We start from the raw sequence: 20775 nt of genomic DNA on the forward strand, positions 1-20775 counted from the left end.
AATTACCTTACCTCAAATAAGAGAAGGCTGCAGGCCATATGACATTGGTGTTTGGTGGGAACACGCAAGAATTCACAACTAACCGATAGTGTTTGAAAACACGCAATGCTCTACCCACCCCCACCGCTTCTAACGGTAACAACCCAGGGCTGTAAGGAAGTAATTAGAGAATCTGCAGAGCATTCGTGAAGTCTGGTTGGTGCCCTCCGAGAGTGAACATTTTTATTGTTTTCAGGGAAACCAATGCTAGATTCTAAAACTTCTTTTCTGACACTTAGAGAAGAGCTCTTTAACGTAGAAGCTTAGGACAATGAGAAAGATTATATTAACAGTAGAACTGAACGATATCTCTTAACAATTGACAATTTCCAAATGTCGAACAGCAAATCATAGGAAAAATTGTAGTGCGTCAGGTTTGTTGGAAGAGTTTATTTCAGTAAGCACTTCTCCCAGCGCATGCTTGCACCACTGCGGAACGGCTGAGTTTTCCAGACTCTGTCTTTGGTAGTGAGTCAAAGTAGAAGACGCCTCCGTGTAGGTTTTTGTGCATGGCTAGGTTATCTGTCAGAAAGGAAAATGACAAACTTATCACATACTTTGTACAAATAAAAAGCTTTTTGTCGTCAGACAACTTTTTCATCCACTTTTAAAGAAACTGCCTTCGGGAATACTGGTCACACATCTGAGCATAGATAGCATTCTTCTCGATATACTTGTTTTTATCAGTTGTGTGAGGCCAGTGAATAAATGTCCTGAAAATGATACATAAGGGTGGAAAAACAAGTATGTTAGGCTCCAAAAAGTGCACAGGCGAATATACGATGTGTTGCGACAAATATGCTTTGGCTGTATTGATTTGCATTTCACTTTCTATCTCATCGGCTTTTCATAGGTTGTTTGGGTACGAAATTGCCGTCGCGCTTTAATTCCACTGCTGCGTGGAAATGTGGTGGGTGGAAATGGGTGCAGTGTTAGTTGGGCGGTGACCTTCTCGTGGATCAATATATGTGGGTGGGAAGCAAGCGGCGGCCCGTAGCTCGCTGATGCATTTTTACACCAGGTGGACCCATCGAAAGGTGCCCCGGAGGAGTCTGGCGACCAAGCATACTTCATGCACACGCGCTCACGCACAACACACGCACGCACCCAAAGGCACGCGCACCTAATATCAAAGACGGGCACCAACCTCCGCTTTTAGCCCAAAAGCACTATACTGCTCATGCAGCAACGTGGTATCGGCCTAATTAACTGTTCTGTTCAACGTAACAAAACACTCCAGATACACATGGGGTCTGAAGCTAAACTGAATGAAGAGAAAGAAAACTTCGGCGGGACATTTAAAGTGCGCCTTAAGCTTATTACACGATAACGTTAATGGCTCCCTTCAGTAGTCTGAGGTCCTCCTTGCAAATCACTTTACAGACATGCACACTGCCGCAAAAGACTCACCATGCCTCTCTGCAACCAAGTCGAGCAAACGTGCCTCGATAGGATAGGGTTAGCTTGTGTGACTCAAGATAATTGGGGGGGAGTTCTGTTCCCATCTCACTTCATTGTTGTTTTCAGCGCGGGTAACTTATTTTACTTTCTTACATGTCATAATGACGTTTTACCTTAAATTCACAATTCGAATTATTGTTTTAATCACTTTTCAACCCGCCGCTCCACGTGTTAGACCAGTGCCGGTTCGACCAATCCGCATGTTCTCGCACGCTGCAGGCGCCAGCATCATGAGTCTGATTACGCGCACTGGAGGACAAAGGCCTCCACCGTGTATCCCTAATTAACCCTGTTCTTTGCCAGCTGCGGTTTCCGCATCCCTGCAACCTTCTTATTCTCCTCAGCTCATCAAACTCTCCGCCGCCTCTTCCTACGCTTGCCTTCTCTTGGAATATACACCGGTACCCTTAAAGACCAGCGGTTATCTTGCCTTTGCGCTGCATGCTCTACCCAAGCACATTCCTTCCTGTTAATTTCGACTGGGATGTCCCTCACCCACAGAGCCCAATTTCGGTCTCTTAACATTATACCTATCATTTTTCTTTCAATAGCTCGCTGCGTTGTCCTTAACATATGCTTAACCCTTTTCGTTGGGCTCCATATTTCTGCCCCGTAGGTGAGAACCGGAAAGATACAAGTGTTGTATACTTTGTCTTGAGGGACACCGGTAATTTACCATTCAGGATCTAAGAGAACCTGCTCCACTTCATTCTTATTCTTCTAGTTATTTTCCTTTCATGCTCCGGTTCAGCGGTCACGACCTGCCCTAGGTAGACACATTCTTTCACTACTTTCAGCACTTCGGTATAAATTGCGAACATCTTTGTTCTTGTGAGACGGTTGAACATTACTTTGGTTTTGTGGATGTTAAATTTAAGACTCATCACTCTGCTCTTACTATCTAACTCATTTATCATGCCTTGCAGCTTATTTCCTGATTGATGTAGCGAGGCAGTATCATCAGTGAATAGCAATTTATTTAGGTATTCTTCAGTAACCCTTGTCCCCAACTGTTCCCAATCCAGGCCTCGGAACACCTCCGGTAAACAGGTGATGAATAACAATGGCGAGATCGTGTCTCCATGCGTGACACAATTCTTTAGTGGAATTTTATTCCTGATTCTATGAAGTACTACGCTAGCTGTGCGGTCGTTATAAATATATCCCAATATTTTCGCGTAAGCCTTTTCTGCATTCTGATTACGCAATGCCTGCATAAATCCTGAGGTTTCCACTGAATCAAACTTTTTCACGCAATCGATGAAATGCTACATACACGGGTTGCCTATATTCTGCGCATTTTTCTACCAGCTGACTTATGGTGTGAATATGGTCTATTGTGGTTTATCCTTTACAAAAGCCTGCGTGATAACCTGGTTGATTGAAGTTAAAGGTTGTTTTGATTCTATTTTCGATCACCTTAGTGAATACCTTGTAGAAAACAAACAGTAGGCTAATCGGTCTGATTTTTCGAGTCATTGACGTCTCTTTTCTTATGACTTCAGATAATTTTACCGTTCTTCCAAGCTTCTGGTACGCTCCACGCCATAAGGCATTGCGCATACAGAGTGGATAGTTTTTCTAGCACAATCTCCCCTTCATTCTTCAACAGACCTGCTGTTACCTGATCCTCACCAGCTGCTTTCCCCCTTTGCATTGCTCCTAAAGCTTTTTTTTTTAATTCCTGTTTTGTTACTGTTTTGCAGTGCTCTACTGCCTCTCCTAGTAAGGTCCTGTGCAGAACTCTTCGGCTACTTTAACTTCCATATGTATATATATTTCTCATGGCGTTTCAGTCTTTGTCTTTTAGCGCATACACCTGGTTTTTACCGGTGCCTAGTATTCTCTTCACTGCTTTTAGGGTACCTCCGTTTTAGAGCGTGCTCGTTTTTCTCTATATTAAACTTCCTTATGCTGCCTAGCTTGAGCTTATTAACTTGATAGCTCTACCTGTCCTATTCTGTCCTTAGGGTTAGATGCTTTTTGCTTTGGTGTTTCTTCATCAGAATTTTCGTCTCCTGAGATAGCTTGTTGGTATCCTACCGCCTGCTTCTGCTGCGCACTCCGTAATGATAGCTGTAAGATTCTCTTTTCATTGCTTGGACATTAAGATTCCCTTGCAGATTTAGAGCTGAATATCTGTTCTACAGTTATGTCCTGAATTTATCTACTTTCCCTCTTACTGGTTAAAGGACTTCCACTTCACTTGCTTCTTCCGTTCCCTCTTCAAGTCAAAGCTAATTCGAGACTTCACCATTCTGTGGTCGCCATAATGAACCTTTCCGAGGACCTCCACGTCTTGAGCTATATCAGGGTGAGCGCATAATATGAAGACTATTTCTTTTTAGTCTCACTATTGGGGCTTCACTCCCTGTCCACTCCTTTTAGGAAGAAGATATTCATCATGCGTAAATTATTTCGCTCGGCAAACTCTGCTAATAACTCACACCTGCTATTTCTGAAGCCTACGCCATAGTCGCCTACCGCCTGGTCTTCAGCCTGTTTCTTGCCTATCTTGGCATTGATGTAACTCATTAGTACAGTATACTGTGATCATACTTTGTTCATTGCCGGTTTCACGTCTTCTTAGAAGGTTTCAACGATCTGGTTTTAATGGCTTCATGTAGGTGCGTAGGCCTGCCCCACCGTCAGCTTGCACCTCTTATTAAGCCTAATTACGATAGCTGCCACCCTCTCGTTTATACTATAAAACTCCTTTAAGGCGCCTGCTATATCCTGATTGGTGAGGAATCCCACACCGAGTTCTCGTCTTTCCGCAAATTCACGATAGCCCCGTACATGCCTGCCCCTTTATACTCTATACGCCTCACCTGTCCTCATAACCTCAGTAAGTGCTATGACATCCCTTTAGTTCCCCGCTAGTTCCTACGAGCCTTAACGCTACCGCTAGAATAATGACCCAGTCATTATAAAAGTAACTATAAACAAGTCGCGCAGTTCGCATCAGTAACTTGAGGTGTTAAAATGAATTAACCGTTCTTGCGATTCCTTGTGCTTCTCACCATCGGTGGCTTTCGCTCTCTTTAACACTAACATAACTACTATCTTTTGCGAACAACGGGGTGTTCAAACATTTTTTTTCGTTTTCGTGATTCCCAGGCACTAAACACTCCACACCAGAGTGAACTGCTACCGGTATCAACTTCTAAAGGCGGAAAATTATTTCCAAAACCGTTAGCCATTGTTGTCTGTAAATACCATTTGCAAATTAGGCGGCGAACCACCTTATGTGGGTTTTGTTCCCGAACAGAGCGCACCCTGCTCTCCAAGGGCGGCTGCTTTCGATGCTCAGATCCTGATTTCTTCATAGGGTGCTCGAAAGAGATGCGTTCAAACAGTTATTCACCTAATCCGCCTGTCCAACATCCGCTTCTTTGTTTTTGTGTTTTTAGGTTTTTTATCACGAACTCTCTTCTCCTCGAAACGCCAGGATCCCTCAGAATCGCACAACAGCCTTCCAGATCTGTTTACCATCAGCACTGAGCTTTTCTTTCCACACGAAAACCCTGTCAGCTTGCGAGTGATAACGATGCTTAGTTTAGTTTTAGCTCAATCTGTGGAACCCGGCAGTCGTTGGAAGTATTAAAAAAAAATAGATATGGACGGCACACTTTGTTTCCGCCTGAACACGAGACGGCGCTAACAGCTTAATACCCGTATTGCGGAATTGGCCATTCACGACTTGATATCTGTCGATTCTTGGAAGTCCTCGTGCTGCTCAAGGTGCAGTTGTGCAGCGGTTAAACGACGCGTAACTTCCCTGCGATGGCAGGCGCTGCCGACGCTGGGCTTTGCGAGACCGAGATTGCTTTTCTCGCGCAATGTCTCGTGACCAATCATTGACTGAACTGCCACCAGCCACGATGGGTGGTTTTCTCAAAGTCAGGTGGGCAGGCGGTGATGACGCCACAAGGTCACGTGACCTAGGCGACCCACTTGCCACCTAGGCTTCTTGTATGCTGATATTTCGTAAATTTTTCTTTCTCGCAGTGAACGAACGCCGATGACGACGCTGGCTTTACTTCGACCCAGGCTCTTTAATGCTCGCACGTTAATATTCGCTCAGGCAAAGCTTTCAATACTGGGTTTTGTTTTTATCTGTTGACTATTTCCCATTAAAAACATAAGTTAGGAGGTCAGGAAAAGCGCCGTAACTGTACCCCTCTCAGTGGCATCCTCATCCATACCGCGGGAAAAGGATGACGCAAGGAATGAAGAAGCAAGAAGAAAGAAGGGTAGTAATAGATGCGCTTGGATTAAGTTTTGCTGCCTGGGGTTTTATACCTGTACAACCACCGCAGGACAGACGGTGGTCTTTCGCGCGACACCTCTATCGTAAGACTGCCGCCTCTGCCTTCATCAATGTCGCGCCTTCAGCTGTGGCAGGCGAAGGCAATCAACATGTTTAAAATGCCTGATAAGGAACTAATATGCGAATTCGGTCTATGTAGTGCCGAAGGACACAAGCTGTGCAGTGCTGAGTACCAATTCGATCCTTGCCCTTTTACAAAAAACAAGACTTTTGGGCAGATGCCATAGCAATCGACGGCCCTCAAAGCCGTCAAAGCTTTGTTTCGATAGCTGAAAGCATCGCGTTTCCGTGACGTATTGTGACTAGCCAGAAAGCGCTTCCTTAACCCTTATTTTTGCTCACGGGTGGAAAGCTGGGTGAGTCGGTATCCATCAATGGTAGCCTTCGTGCTGTGTGTTCTGTCTTCGTCCGTCGTCTTGTTCTCGCTCTCCTTTTCTCATGGTTATTTTTGCTCCTCACCCCTTTTCTGCTTTCCTTTTACATTCCCTCATCTCTTTGTTTCAGCGGAGGGAAGCCACTCATCAGCTCTGTGGTTAACCTGCATGCCCTCCAGTTTGCTCCTCCTCTCTACCTATAGACAACTGAAGACTCGAAAGATGAATCTGCGACAACCTTTCGAAGGGCTACTAAAGCAGAAGGACTCTTTGTGTGCTTCACTCTTTCACCTGCGTGACACTTCAGACTCGATCACGCCTCATTTAAATTCTCGCCGCCTTTTGTCATTGGTTGATATACCCCCACACTCTTCTCACAGTGATGGTCACTCGGTAGCGCCCATGATAAGAATGAAACACATGGCAGCGAAGATATCGCTAGCTTACTCTCATCCTAGACTAATGTGGTTAACGGCTTGTTCAATGTCTAAAATTTCCATAACATAAATAATGTGTCTCTTTAATGAGGTGTAACGTCGTAAGAATCGTCAAGTTCGCAACGGCGCACACAAACCGAAGCGCCCCTGCGCACCAACCTGCAATGGTGGCCTTGATCCTTTTGGCGAGATTTGCAGGGTCGTATTTGTTGCCGCTGTGATCCCTGAGCACCACGGCAGCTGCCGGACTCTGTCCGTACATCGGATGCGGCAGGCCCACCACGGCCACTTCGGATATTTGCTCCCAGTGCTCCTGGAGGATCAGCTCTTCAATCTCCGCGGGGTTAACCTGATTGTCTATGCACTTGATCATTTCCTTTAGCCGCTGGACGATGAAGAGGCGACCATCTTCGTCGTAGTATCCAGCGTCACCTGCGTTAAATCAATGCATAAGCTCTAGAAACGGGATCGCCACTTTCTAGCACTTCGCCGCTACGAGGTCATTTACTCGCATGAAAATTTTCTAGATTCACATTTGTTATTTATTGTTTAGTATAATTAAAGTAAACAGTCCTCGCAGAAGCGCCACATTGTGGATCGCGATGAAACCTGACAGCAGTTAAATATATTTCGATATATGAAATCATTCGGTATATATTTGGGCTTATGTGGCTGCACTTTCTCGCTGAAAAATTTAATGACTCTCTGCTCTGCAGCTCGTTTTTATTTAAAACAGCTATGTAAGGTCAGTTGGGCCCACAGTTTATAGCTGTCATCGCCATCTTCTCCCAAACAATGTGGTGGGCCTTTTTCTATTCGAGCCGCTGGGGTGGCTCAGTGGTTATTGCGCTTGGCTGCTAACCCGAAAGACGCTGGTTCGATCCAGACCGCAGCGGTCGAATTTTGATGGAAGCTAAATTCTAGTGGGCCGTGTGCTGTGTTAAGTAAGTGCATGTTTAAGAACCCCAGGTGATCCAAAATACCGAAGTCCTTCACAACGGCGTCCCTGATAGCCTCAGTAGCTTTGGGGCGTTAAACCCCCATAGACCATAAACCTTTTCTATTTGAAAAATTTTCCGGAGCGCTAAACCTGGTATCCAACCATCCGCGATGCCGAACATCGTCTTAAGAAAATTTATAACGCACCTGTCTTGCACCAGCCTTCGTTGTCAAAGATCTCGGCAGTCTCCTTTGGTCTTTTGTAGTACTCCTTCAGCACGGTGGGTGCACGAAAGCATATTTCACCCGTGTGGTTGGGTCCTAGGTTCTGCCTCGTCACCACGTCAACGACCTGTGACACGTTTTCGTTAGTATTAAGTTCAAGATAATTCTGCTAAAAATATTCATTCGGACGCTTTCATTGCAATGTAGCAAAATGCTTCAGAAAGAAAGCCTCTGAAAGACGTCAGAAAAGATTTGTCTTGTTCCATGTACCTACAGTACAATATCCTCTCTTACCAAGAATTTAACTCTTCTTCCCAGGAAGAATTAATCTGATCCCAATTTTTACTTGAATTATCTGTAATTGTTGCTGGTCTGGTTGGTGCATGTATTTGATTATTAACAAATACATCGTCGCATCCAGTCGGTCTTATGTTCGCGAAATTCGCTGTTATTCTTACATTGGTTGTATTGTTTTTGGTTCGTTATAATTACAATTCGCCAAGGGTAGATTGCAAATAAATAACGTTATATCCGTCCACCTTGATCTGCGAACACGCAGCGGGGAAGCCGACGTCCGTCCCTGCGGCTGCATGGACTGAGGTCGAACAGAGGACGGCCATGGACTCGGTCATGGCGTACATGTCTACTATCCACTCAAGGTCCCTGAACATGGCTTGCACGGTCTTGCGGGCGGCCTGCGGGAACGCGCTGCCACAGAGGTTGATGCGGCGGACTCCAGGGAGACGGTGGCCTGTCCTGTGCATTTCGTCCACGAGCAAGCCAAAGTGTCCAGATAAAATCGACAAAGTGGTCACCTGCAATGAAATGAAAATATCTTATTATTGATTGTACCAGGTACTGATCAACTACCGCTAATGTAGCATTACGCTCCCCACACACTGATGACTGACATATTTGATGGGGTCCTTTTTTTTTCAGAGTTCTTTGTAGAAGCCTGCCGCTAAATAATTGTTTGGGTCAGTTCCATGAGCGAACAGAAGAGTTCATGATGCCACTGCGGAAGCACTAATGATTTTAAACATGCGGAGTCAAGAAAATATTTAAAGAATAATAAAAGTGGCATTCCACAATTATCTGCTCTGGTTGTGTTAGATGCGAGCGAAAATAAAACGAGCGATATGGAGGTCAATATACAGAACTTTGCATAGAAAGGCGTTCGGTGGGAAGGATCATTTTCTCACGCCTTCATAACGAGTTCTCAAATCTCATTATCGAAAGTGTGGAAGTCATACAATCACCCAATTATGTGCTTGATTTTTAAATTACTTTCCTCGTAATTTATCTAGCAGCAGGCAGAACATTGCTGCGAAATATAACGGCTACTTTTCGCGTTAATATGAATAGAAATTCAGACGTAGGTTTGCATACGCATCGACGAAGTATTAGGGAATCAGCATATCTGCATTAAATTTTTCAGCGGGAACTAATATTTGTTGTTTTCAGTTTACAATGCAATATTTCTCATGATTTTGAACACACTCTCTATTAATGACTTTCGCGGAACATTCTGCTATACTCACAATGTTTCTCTCGCAATGCGAAATTCATAATTTTCAATTGGACATATTCATGTAAAATTGAAAACAGCGATACATATACGTCTTCGTAAATGTAGTGTATTTAATAACATTGAAAGTTATCCTTCAAAAGCAGCTCTACCGTATGGAGCTAAAATACTAGAGAAGCGTGTTATGTTAACGGTGGCAATTTTTCTTGATAACCGCTGCATATTTTTTCGCCTCGTCAGTGCAGTTTCCGCCCGTGTTAAGGAACTCGAACCCTGCTGAGAGATTTCGCGGATAGCCTCATTTTTATTCTTCCCTATAACTTGATTGGTCTTGCCGTGTTTTTTTATTGTAGCAAGGATTTCAATAGCGTACAACAGGGTCTGTTCAATAAGTTTTTCTTTTCAGGATTTTGGTGTGCCTTCTACTCTTTATGAGCAAATTTACTGGCACATGGGCGTCCGCTTGTCCCAGCTGCGCAACTTTGTTGATCTTTCTCTGTTATTTGCGCTCTAGGAAATCAAGTTTTTGTAATCTGTTCACTTGTACGCAGTACTTAAGTAAAAGACTGCCAGAGCACGATACCGGCTTCACTATATCAATATGTCTATAATGCGGTGATCTCCAATGTTTTCTGCCGCTCCGTGCTGCGGTTGCCTATTCTTGGAATCCACTGAGTTACCCTTAAGGACCAGCGGTTATCTTGCCTTCGCATTACATGCTCTGCCCAAGCCAGTTCCATCCTCTTGATTTCGACTAGATGTCATTAACCCGCGTTCGTTCCCTCAACCGCTCTGCAGCGCTTGCAGTCTCTTAACGTTACACCTATCATTCTTCTTTCCATAGCTCGCTGCGTTATCCCTAACTTAATCTGGCAATTTTGGTTAGCCTAAATGTTTCTGCCTCATATGACGGCACCGGTAATATACAGATTTCGGGCATTTATCTCTTTAGGGATATTGGTAAACTGCCGTTCATGATCTGAGACAACCTGCTATATGTGCTCCACCCGATTCTCATTCTTCAGGTTATTCCCCTCTCACGGCCCGGATCAGCGGTCAGTAGCTGCCTTAAGTAGGCGCATATCGTAACCACTTTCAGCAGTTCACTACCATTTGTGAACTGCTGTTCTCTTGTCAGACTGTTTAATACTAGTTTGTTGTTGTGCATTTTACTTTTTTGACCCACCTTTCTGTTCTGACTGTCTAACTAATTTATCATGTTTTGCAGTTCATCTCCTGAGAGAATAAACACTTAATTGTAAAAAGATCGGAGTGGATTGTGGGTGGGGTCTTCAGTCCAAGACTCCAGTGGCTTCCACCGATGCTTTGCCGATGGCAACTATCTCCTTGTGATCTTCCAGAGTGCCGCTGGCCAGCGTCACCTCCCACTGCTCCAGCGCCACGTTGTGCGGCTTTAAGTGGTTCGGTTTATCTGAGCATGTCCACGTAATGAGCGCGAATGCGTGAATTTCGCGATACCGAGGACAGCATCTGCGTATAATGTTGGCTGAATGCTGTGTAGGAGATGGAGATTGGGGAATTAAAGAAAGTGTTTGGATGCGTCTTGGGTGGTAGGAGTCGTCCGGGGAAAGTTTCGTATGTGGCGGCGGATAGAGACGCCTATTTAGGTGTTCATCTCCTGAGTGACTTAGCAAGGCAATGTCACCAGCGAATCGCAGATTACAGAGGTATTTTCCATTAACTATTATCCCCAACTGTTCAAATAAAAGCTTCTGAACACCTGCTGTAAACAGGCGTTGAATAGACAAGGCGAAATTGTGTCTCCCTGAGTGACACCCTCCTTGTTGCAATTTTATTGCTGACTTTATGAATGATTGTGGTACCTGTGAAGTCCCTATAAATATCTTTCAGTGGTTTAATGTGTTTATTTCACACTAATAAGAAAGGGCACATCAAGACCAGAAAAGTCTTATGTGGTCTTTCTAGTAATGTAAAATGGGCATATTCATGCTGTTTGTGCACAAATGTGTCGACGGAAATTTGACGCCTCTTTATGCGAAGGTGATACAGCAAGCACCAATTTCTTTCTTTCATAAGAATTCGGCGGCCATGACATCCTGATGGATTCCTTTTTTATGAGCCTTACAAAAGCAATGCAAAAAGAATTTCTCAAAACAATGGCCTCGGGGCACGCCTTCCGACATAAATTGTGGTCAGGCTCTGCCCTCTGTAATCACAATTTTTTTCCGCTCTTCTGGCGTCATGTGCAACTCATTAATCAACAATATGCATTTTCTCAGCCAACGAGCCCTCACTTGACAAGTCCGTTTGTTTCGATGCCACAATTTTGCACCAATGCAACACTTTAGATGAAATTGTGTACAAGTCCCTAAAGCAATTGCCGTCGGTCTTTAACGTGTTCTAAGCTGGACTGGTTTTTATTGCTGTGGTCGCCTACCTAAGTTATATGGACATAAAAATAATGTTTCTTAGAGCAATGGCGAACGCCGCCTCAAAAGGTTAAACACGTATGCAAATCACATCATGCCGAATACACAGCATCTTTTCAAAACCAAGATGGCAAAAGAGGTTTCAAGAAATGTGTATGTTGTATGCTGAAATATATGCTTTGGTATTAAATTTCGCTTCAAATACAGTTTGATACCGGAAAGCTGTAGTGAGGCCGCACATAAGGCTTTCACCTAGGGCGTGAAGCAAAATCGCTTTCCAAGGTCATTTAGCAGGCACAAAAGGTACCTTCATTCATTTTTATTCTTGAGAAAATTCAGTTTCATGGGTTGTTGCTCACAATGCAGATGATTGTACAGCTGCAAAGCACAAATTACTGCAGAAAAAAAATACGCTTATGACGTTTTCGGCCCTTGATTCAGATCAGTGGCTTCATAACCGAAAAGTACTGCTCGATAACCGTTTTGAATGAAATAGTTTTGTTGTCTACCAGGAAAACACGTGTTGACACACCGTAGTTCGCTTCCGGAAAAGGCATTTAGCGGCGATACCTGAATATTATTCATTAAAGGGAAGGCGAAATGGTTTTTTGAGAATTTGAGTTCCTTCAAGAAATCGAATCTATGAACCTTCAATCTAAAGCATGCCATGTATCTTTTCGCCAGCGTAAAAATAGGGACCTAATTACCGATTCAAACGGAAGAGATAGTCAGGCTTCAGCTTACTACGTTAGAGAAGTACGGAGCAACTCGTTATCACGTCATAGTTGCCGAAATTTCAGATGTCCGCTACCTTCGCTGACGAGCTGCAGGGAGCCTTCCAATACCGCCAAACAATGCTTAGTGGGCTTCACCGTCGGCGGCGTTGGTTTACTTCCGTCAAACAACCGCTTATCAGCGTGTAACCCAGCGCCGCCCCATCTGACGACATCGTTGCGGCATCGTCTCCGTTCTGCTGTTTATGTGGTGTGTGCGGGGATATCGAACATTATATTATGTACTGCCCAGAGTACAACGCGGAAAGGCATGTGATGTTCGCTTCCTTCAAGAAGACAGGAACCCGTCACAGCACAGTGCAGGACATTGTCTACCCGAGTGGAAACCAGACATGCAGAAGGGAGGCTGCACGCCTTCTTTTAACATTTCTGCAGAACACGGATCTTGTTTTTAAATGGTGACAGCAGGAACGGACTATGGCCTACTGCGATTGAATGTGTGCGTAGATGGTGTATTCCGGAGTGGACTACTTTATACTGTGAGTGAATGTGTGTATGGAGTGTGGCACTAACAATGGCCTATGTTCTACTGTGACTGAATATGGGCATAGATGGTGACTTCAGGAGTGGACTGTGATGTGAACTGTGTGGATTGATTGTGTGCATAGATGGTGACTGCGGGAGAGAATGTGTGCTATTATAAGAGACCGTGCGCTTAGCGGGGTAGATGCCGCATTGTTAATATCGAAGGGACGCTGCGGTGGAGCAATTGCCGGCAGAAAAAGCAAGGCTAACCCCACCTGTAGCATTCAACACCTCAACCTCAACCTTCCGGCCTCTGCCCATCGCTGCGCATTGCAGAGAAGCCTGACCACCAATGCGGGTTTATTCTACGATTACGTCACCATTTCAAATGCACAAAAATAATTCGCATGCGTTATCTTCAAGTTTTACACATTCTATACCTTTAAACTCGTCGAATTCTAAAACCTCGTCACCTGCCCTTCAAGCTTTTCTCCCTTATTGAAGCGCCAATTTCAATGTATGTATAGTCGTTGTCACTGGACCACAGTAATCTGTCAATACAGGTCAATTTAAATTCGTCAAATTGTTCCTTTAGATTTCACCTGTCATCACTAAACAAATCAATCACAGCAGCCTTTAGTTCTAATCTTGCAAGCCATCAGTAAGGCACGTAAAGCCCCGCAGCGCATCCCACCTCGCATCTGCAATCCCTCCTTTATTTGAAAGAGCTTTCGAACTCAAATAATTCAATTTCAATGCCATTCTCTGCATATTACAACAATCACGTCAAAAATACCTCTGAAACCATCACCCTCTTCTAGATCTATTTGTATTGAAATTTCTGACACATGAGACAATTTATAACTTTAGTAATAACGCATACACACGCAGTCAAAGCAAGTGCTTAAAACTGGACAAAGCGTTCACACCTTATACTTGCTGACCAACTGTCTGACTCGTTCGAATTTGACGCCGGCGGGTGCCATGACGACTGCAGCGCCCAGGAGGATGCCCGTGGTGACAAAGAGGAAGCCCGAGGCGTGCGAGAGAGAGGATGCTACGAGTACCACGTCACTTTCTTCCCAGCACAAGCAGGGCCTGCGAAACCAGAAGAAATAATGATTTGGTGGGGATGCTTCGTAGGGGTATACTTTTTTCTCGTAGAGGGTGAACGGCGCAAAGTATATTGCACCAAAGGTGACCACCCAGCTTTCATTCTAATTGCCCGAGGGAAACTTCAAATCAAATATAACGGTCACCACTTGCAAACTGGAGGTAGCTGTGGCCCCACAGCAGGTGGCAATATACTCGTTTAGGTCGAGCGCTTAAAGCGCCAGAATCATTGGAGAAGGGCAGACCAGAAAATATTTATTGCTGCACTGTACTTAATAGAGAATGCGAGGTGGAGATTTTTGTTGTGCTGGGTGGCAGCCCCATTTCCGCGACGCCATTGGCCGCCACTGCTGCCCGTGCTCTCTAACCCAGGGCCTACTGGGCTTCCAGGTCCGAGCTACACAGGGCTGCCTCCCAGCCCTCCCAAGTAGGCTGACTCATAACGTCTATATGGGTATTTTACTGGCCGGCCCACACCATGTGGTGTAGGTCAGCATACTGCCCTCAGAGTTTGCACCTGCCCGTGAATGGGTTTCGGCATACTAAAACACGTAGATCATTAGAGAAATTTTGTGTTGTTGTTGCAGGCTATGCAATTCTATGCCACTTTTAATTGCTCACCCGCTCGTTTCCCAGTTTTTCTGTTCTCTTGCACCAGGAATTTGATGTAGGCAGCCATATACCGCTAAGACTGCAGATGGTTCTGCAGCTTCACCGTGGAGTTTTTATCAACACCATTCGTTCCGACCTGCATTGCTTTAATGTCCCTAAAACATCCAAAAGTGGCCACAAGCGCACCTTGCAGTGGCCAAGTTTGCCAGGAAGCTGTAGTGGGTGATAACGGCACCCTTGGGAAGGCCTGTTGTGCCCGATGTGTAGCAGGTGCAGAGCACGCAATTCCGAGGGTCCTGAATGGGAACCTCTCGGAAGGCGGCTTCATCCAGGTCCTGAAACGCAGCCGTTGACACAAATCCTTCGACGGGTCCGGTCGCAAAGAATGCCTGCGCAAGGGATAATAGAGAATCTGCCGCTCTAAGTAAAATTCGCGGAAGCAAGTTATCTTCCACATCTAAGTTCAATTCTAGCTCTTGCGCTGGGTTCCTAATATTAAGAGATCAACTATAAAATCTATAAAACATGGTTTCTTATACTTTGTGATAATTAAACATTGTGATCCTATGATAAAAAAATTATGTTCCGAAAAGATGCTCAGAGCTATACTGGTACTTAACAAATACTCCGCTTGCAGTGACTCACTTAACAGCGCGAAGACGACACAAGAGTGATAACAACATTATACGAGGTGAACTACAAGCCTAAATATCATGCTTTTTCATAGCCTCACATGTAACTTGTATTTATTCTTTTTTTATATGTTATTTATTAAACCTGGCTTCCAACCACGTACGTCCCATTGAAAGCGTAGATGCCGCTAGTCACCTTCAATACATTCCAACTCAGCGCAAAAATTCGAAGGAGGCATACGCCAGAAAATTGATAAAAGTGAATTAGTGGGTCGGAATATTATAATCCCATGGGATAATATGAGATAGAATGTTCAAGTAAATGGTACTTGAATATTCTAGAATGTGATGACTCATGCGTAACTACAAGGATAATGAAACCGGTTCCAACGGGAGTTTTTGCCGGAAAGTGACAAGAAGACCATTGACGCTCATTGTAGGCACCACAGTATTGTAGACATTACCTGAATGCTCATGCATTTCCTTTTCTTTATTAATGTCGTAAAGAAGCGCCAAAGTTTTTTTTTTTTTATTACACACCGTTGGGTCGGATGTTGGATTCTTCTCCGCGCATTTAACGAAACGATTAAGTTCATACAAAGCAATGACGAGCGGCTATGTGTTTCATAGGAGGCGTAATGGTAGTTGATACTAAGCCATTCGAGCTCATATGTGATCAAGCATGTCCCGTACCAGTTGAGGTGCGAAGAAAGGAGTTCGTACTAGACACCTGTGTGACAGAAATACATACAGGAACATATGTGACACAAAAGAATGAAAACAACAATGATTACAGACTTTCATAATACAATCTGAACAGGTCTTTCATTATCTCTTCTATTTCGCTCAAATCATAAACCACGGTATGTGAAGAGCAGTCAGTTGGTCACTGGCTGCTTAACCTCCATTAATTTCCTTTCTTTACTCCTTAAGTCGCTCTTAGTCTACATCAAGAGCACTCTACAGCCTGTTCTTTTCAGCATGAATATGCAGTAGACGGCACCAGAGGCAGTCGGTTAAAATCTGCGAAGCAAATTTCGATGAGCTTCCACTATGTGTTGATTTAAGTGCTCTTAACGGAAATTGGAATGTTCAGACTTCTTCAAAAAAATGATACTGAAAGTATATTTAACTCGCAAACACCATCGACTGGACATAATGGTCAATGGAAACTATCTACATTGAATTTGTTACACGCTCAGTTCATGCATAGAAAACAAGAATGATAGCACCAATAAATACTGACAAACTTAATTTATCACCGGTGACAGCATTGAAAATGAACTAAATCCGATCTCGGCTTCAAAGAAATTTTTGATTGATCGTAATAATCTGTTAAAATATGATTTTGTAATGTTTTCTACGATTAATACCGTTTCATATTGGTCGTTATTGAATAAAAAATTGATATTGGAATAGAATAGAGAGCACCCTTCGTAAGATCAGGGAACCCGAAATATAAGTGCACCACTAATATGTTAAAATACACAGAGCTTAAGAAGATAATTTTTGAGTGAATGAAACTAGTCATCAATCAGGCAAGTGTTTATGCTGAGATGTCTACTATCTGCAGGCACAGCTGGCCCACAGAGTGACAGCTGCCGAAACAGTGAATTATTTTCACTATCTCAACTATTTCCGGTTTTCGCACCACGGCGGGTACAGATGCATGTTGTGACACGATACTTGCGCTCAGAGTACTTCATATGACCGTCGGCGCCGGTGCCGACGCTTCCGCATAAAATCGAGTACGCCGTGGCAAGTACTCACAACGGATCAGAAGTGGAGTTCGTGCGCACAACACCACGTGCAATTCTTGCGTCGTAGCTGGCACTCTCCACTTGGGTCACATCAGTTTAGAAGCTTCTACATGATCTTAATGGAAGCGCGATAACTCCGCGCATTCAGACACCAATTCATTACTTGAAGCCTAGCTTGCTATGTTACAGGCCCGCTACCTGTATAGCGGTTAAGAGAAAATTGTGCGGAAAATGCCTCGAACTTCGTTCTCGACACAGCAAAATCCTGAGCCCTTTAAAATATGAATTGACCGACGCAAAGCGGAAAGCCCTCACATTTGTGTAATGTATACAATTAGGCAAAAATGTTTGCATCATCATATGCACCGTAAGTAAAACACTTTAGATTGATTCAGCATACCTTCAGTTTCAGAGGCGCTGCTGCCTTAGTGGTGATATCAGCATAAGCTGGCTCCGTAAGGATGTGTGTGCTATCGGAGTCGTTGAGCCGATAGCGTAATTCGCCTGGAAACGCCAAGGAAACGCCATTATTTACCGACACTAAATAAGTTCTCATATAGCGCTTCGCTGCCCTACGACAACTTGCATGCAGGTTCTAACATCATTCTTTGTATAAAGTGCATTTAATACGGGTCTTTGCGTTTGAAGAAGTCGAAAACTTGCCTGCACATCTGTTAAATGCCGTAACTCTGCGGAAACCACATCGTAAATTAGTTAATTAGGAGAGCGAAGAATATGTCGCGTTAAAAAATGGAAATGAAGGCGTACCCCATCATAAGACCTAAACCTCTCACACATTTCTCTCTTATAATAATAATCTGTGCTGACCCCATGAAGCTAAACTGTTTAACCTTGTAAGTCGAAGGCCAAAGAATAAGTTTGCGCAGGCTTGACAAAGATACTGTAAAAAGCGCAATAACTAAAATTTTAACAACGAAACAGATTTATAAAAAAAAGCTTGAGGAATCATGCAACAAACTTTCTGTCCTAGTTCGCTTGTTACGCTAAAAACTCGAAAGGAGACAGTCTCATCACGTGAAACAGTATGAGCCTGCATGACTACGTCGAAGCATGAGCAGTCAAGCTCAAATTTTTGAGAAGCCTCGTCTGTCTTAACTACCAAACAAAAAAGACAGCGCAACTGCGAGAGTAGGAGCAATGAAGACCTGGAAAACAAATCCAAGCCGTGCAAGGCATAGTCCAATACTACATACACATGCATTACTGTGTGCTCACTGAATTAAAGCGCATTGAAGAACAGCTCGAACAGTACACATGAATATAGTGCCGAATTGTATAATTATGAATATGAGCTGACAAACGACAACAGTGGCAATAAATATTTGAAGTGCTGAACAAAATATAAAAGCGTCAAGGCTGATTAGTCGTAGTCGTAGAATACGCTACTGTATAAAATTAAGCACGGCATATGGAACAGGGCGATTTCTCGTTACGCTTCTTTCAACACAGTTCCAAACACGCCCTCTTGTGCACAGATCAGAGGTCCTCCGCTCTCCAGGAGAGTCAAGGCTGTGTTGGCGGTTTCGGCTAGAACGGAAACTCATGGCTACAGTGCAAGCTGTGTAAGGGGCAGTGGCCCGTACCAAGACGCAAAGCGTTTGCACGTGTTTGCTGCACAAAATTTGAGCACAGGTGCGGAGAGCGCAGGTATACGCTTGCGCTGGTTACGTCCTTCTATAGGCGTAGCTTAGACCATGATTATTTTTATTGTTTTTTGGTATTCCTTGCTCTCCGGACAACGAGATACCGTACAATAGTAAGTTAGCTTTCGCTTATAATGCATATATTGCGCAATAAAAACATCTGACAAATATGTTCTGGAGTCAGGCCACTTACGTTCGGTGTATGACATTGAGGCCAGCACGACGCTTGCTCCGGTGAAGACACAGCCCCACATGGCAGCGAAACTGTCCACGCTGTTGCCGATTGCGACGCAGACCCGGTCACCTGGCTTGACGCCATGCTTCTGGAAGCCCGCGGCGTAACGTTGCATTCGCACGAAGAGCTCCCTGCACGCCACCGCCACGGCACCATCCGTCTGCATTTCGTGTGTAGAGCTTGCGTTTAAATAAACAGATTCCTACGCAACGAACATCGAGCTAGGACATGCAACCAGCTCATTTGTGCGTTCGGTGTAACTTGAAAGATCACAAAGCACCGGCACTTTCACGAACGGTAAACTAAGGCAACATGACAAGGTGCGGATTGTTCACAGCCGCTCCTTTTCATGCGTTCAGGCTATCTCTTGGTTTCAGTTCATCAAGAACCATAGTGAAGGTTTAGAATCTCTTTCATATTTGCTTTCGGTACAACTGGCAAGGCTATTCAATTCGCTCGGTCGTTGATTTCTACATACCACCTCTGTACTCTGAGCTATGATGAACGATATATAAGGAGGCCTTCTTAATATATCCCAACGGGATCTAGAGGCGCCCACCAAAATCTGGGAAATAGCTGTGCCCTTTTGAGCAGAGGACATTTTTTGATACGGCAGTACAGGAAAACTGACAGATTGTAATGAACATACTAAAGGTTCATGGCACTGTAACAGTTTTCAAGACTCAATCCGGCCCGTTAATATACATAAGACTGCACAATGTTGAACTGATTTTCTGAGATACACGGCTCGTTGGCGCTTTGAGAAGAAGCAATAAGGCAACGAGTCACCAGGTTACGTGCTTAAAAGTGACACTGTGCTGCCTGGTGCCCTGCTTTATTCACACGTGTTTTCGCATTTAATAAAGCCACACATGGAGCACTTACCAGCGCCAGCTTATCAGGGTCTTTAAATAGCGCCTCCTTGGCAGCCTCGTAGAACGAGCAGCAAGGTATCTCGGCAGCAGGAAAAGGTGAGTAGACGACGCCGTCTTCGATCCTGGCTCTCATTTCAGCAGGAGAGCCTATGGAGTGCTGTAAGTCGTTGAGTCAGTGTTGGTTGTACACTTCGTATCCTCGCCAAATACTCTGAGGGGCTGTTAGAACGAAGACGGAATGTTGAAGTTCTTTCCAGAGTGTGGATATAAGGTCACCGATACACTAGTGGTTAACAGAAAGGCTCATTTCAGCTTCCGTTCTGGACTACTCGCTAGCTGTTATCTGTATAGAAATGTGTAAGTTTGTGATGTACGTACTTCACCTACATGTAGAAGCTTTGGCTAGTTGGTGTGACATTGTCTTCCAGCAGCGCAGGGGTCAAAGGAAGAGACAAGTGCGCAGACACAACGAGACAAGTGCACAGTCACGGCGCCGTGACTGTGCACTTGTCTCGTCCTTTGTCCCCTGAGCTGCTGGAAGACCATTTCACGTACATAATTTCGGCAAGCGGCCTTTGTAACAGATTCTGTATTTAGGTAGTTGATTTTCGGGACCCAGCTCAGGATCTATTACCTTGCTGGTTGCGAAAACTCAACCTAGGCTTATAAATCTGTCAGAGAGCTGCAGCGTAGCACGCCTTCTTTGGAAATCAATAGAGCGCACCGCTGCTCTTTTTATCCCTTATCCGTTTTCATCTTAAACTGTGTCAGTGTCCTCCATATCTTGCCTCGAAGGCAACGGTCATTTCTCAAAGACACCAAAACCTGCACTAGTTTTTTTCTGTGATTCTGGCCTTGACAACTGAACTTTCCTGTCA

The 20775-nt window shown here is 44.3% G+C and overlaps 1 protein-coding gene across 2 annotated transcripts; it reads right to left on the bottom strand.

Moving 5' to 3' along the window:
* Positions 1–206: 206 nt before the first annotated feature.
* LOC144097343 (uncharacterized) lies at positions 207–20113 on the bottom strand. 2 transcript variants are annotated; one of them, XM_077630086.1, is made up of 9 exons: positions 19908–20035; positions 18981–19153; positions 17524–17627; positions 14918–15120; positions 13936–14104; positions 8348–8623; positions 7791–7935; positions 6804–7076; positions 207–561 (listed from the first exon to the last, which is right to left on the bottom strand). In XM_077630086.1, exons 2-9 carry the CDS (start codon positions 19135–19137, stop codon positions 434–436), a joined length of 1455 nt encoding a protein of 484 aa, XP_077486212.1. In that variant the 5' UTR covers positions 19138–19153; positions 19908–20035; the 3' UTR covers positions 207–433. The 2 variants fall into 2 exon arrangements, with proteins under 2 accessions (XP_077486212.1, XP_077486211.1); XM_077630085.1 differs by having other exon boundaries at positions 208–561; positions 18981–19182; positions 19908–20113.
* Positions 20114–20775: the final 662 nt, after the last annotated feature.

This window comes from Amblyomma americanum, chromosome 7 (genome assembly GCF_052857255.1).
Source record: "Amblyomma americanum isolate KBUSLIRL-KWMA chromosome 7, ASM5285725v1, whole genome shotgun sequence".
Taxonomy (NCBI): Eukaryota; Metazoa; Arthropoda; class Arachnida; order Ixodida; family Ixodidae; genus Amblyomma; species Amblyomma americanum.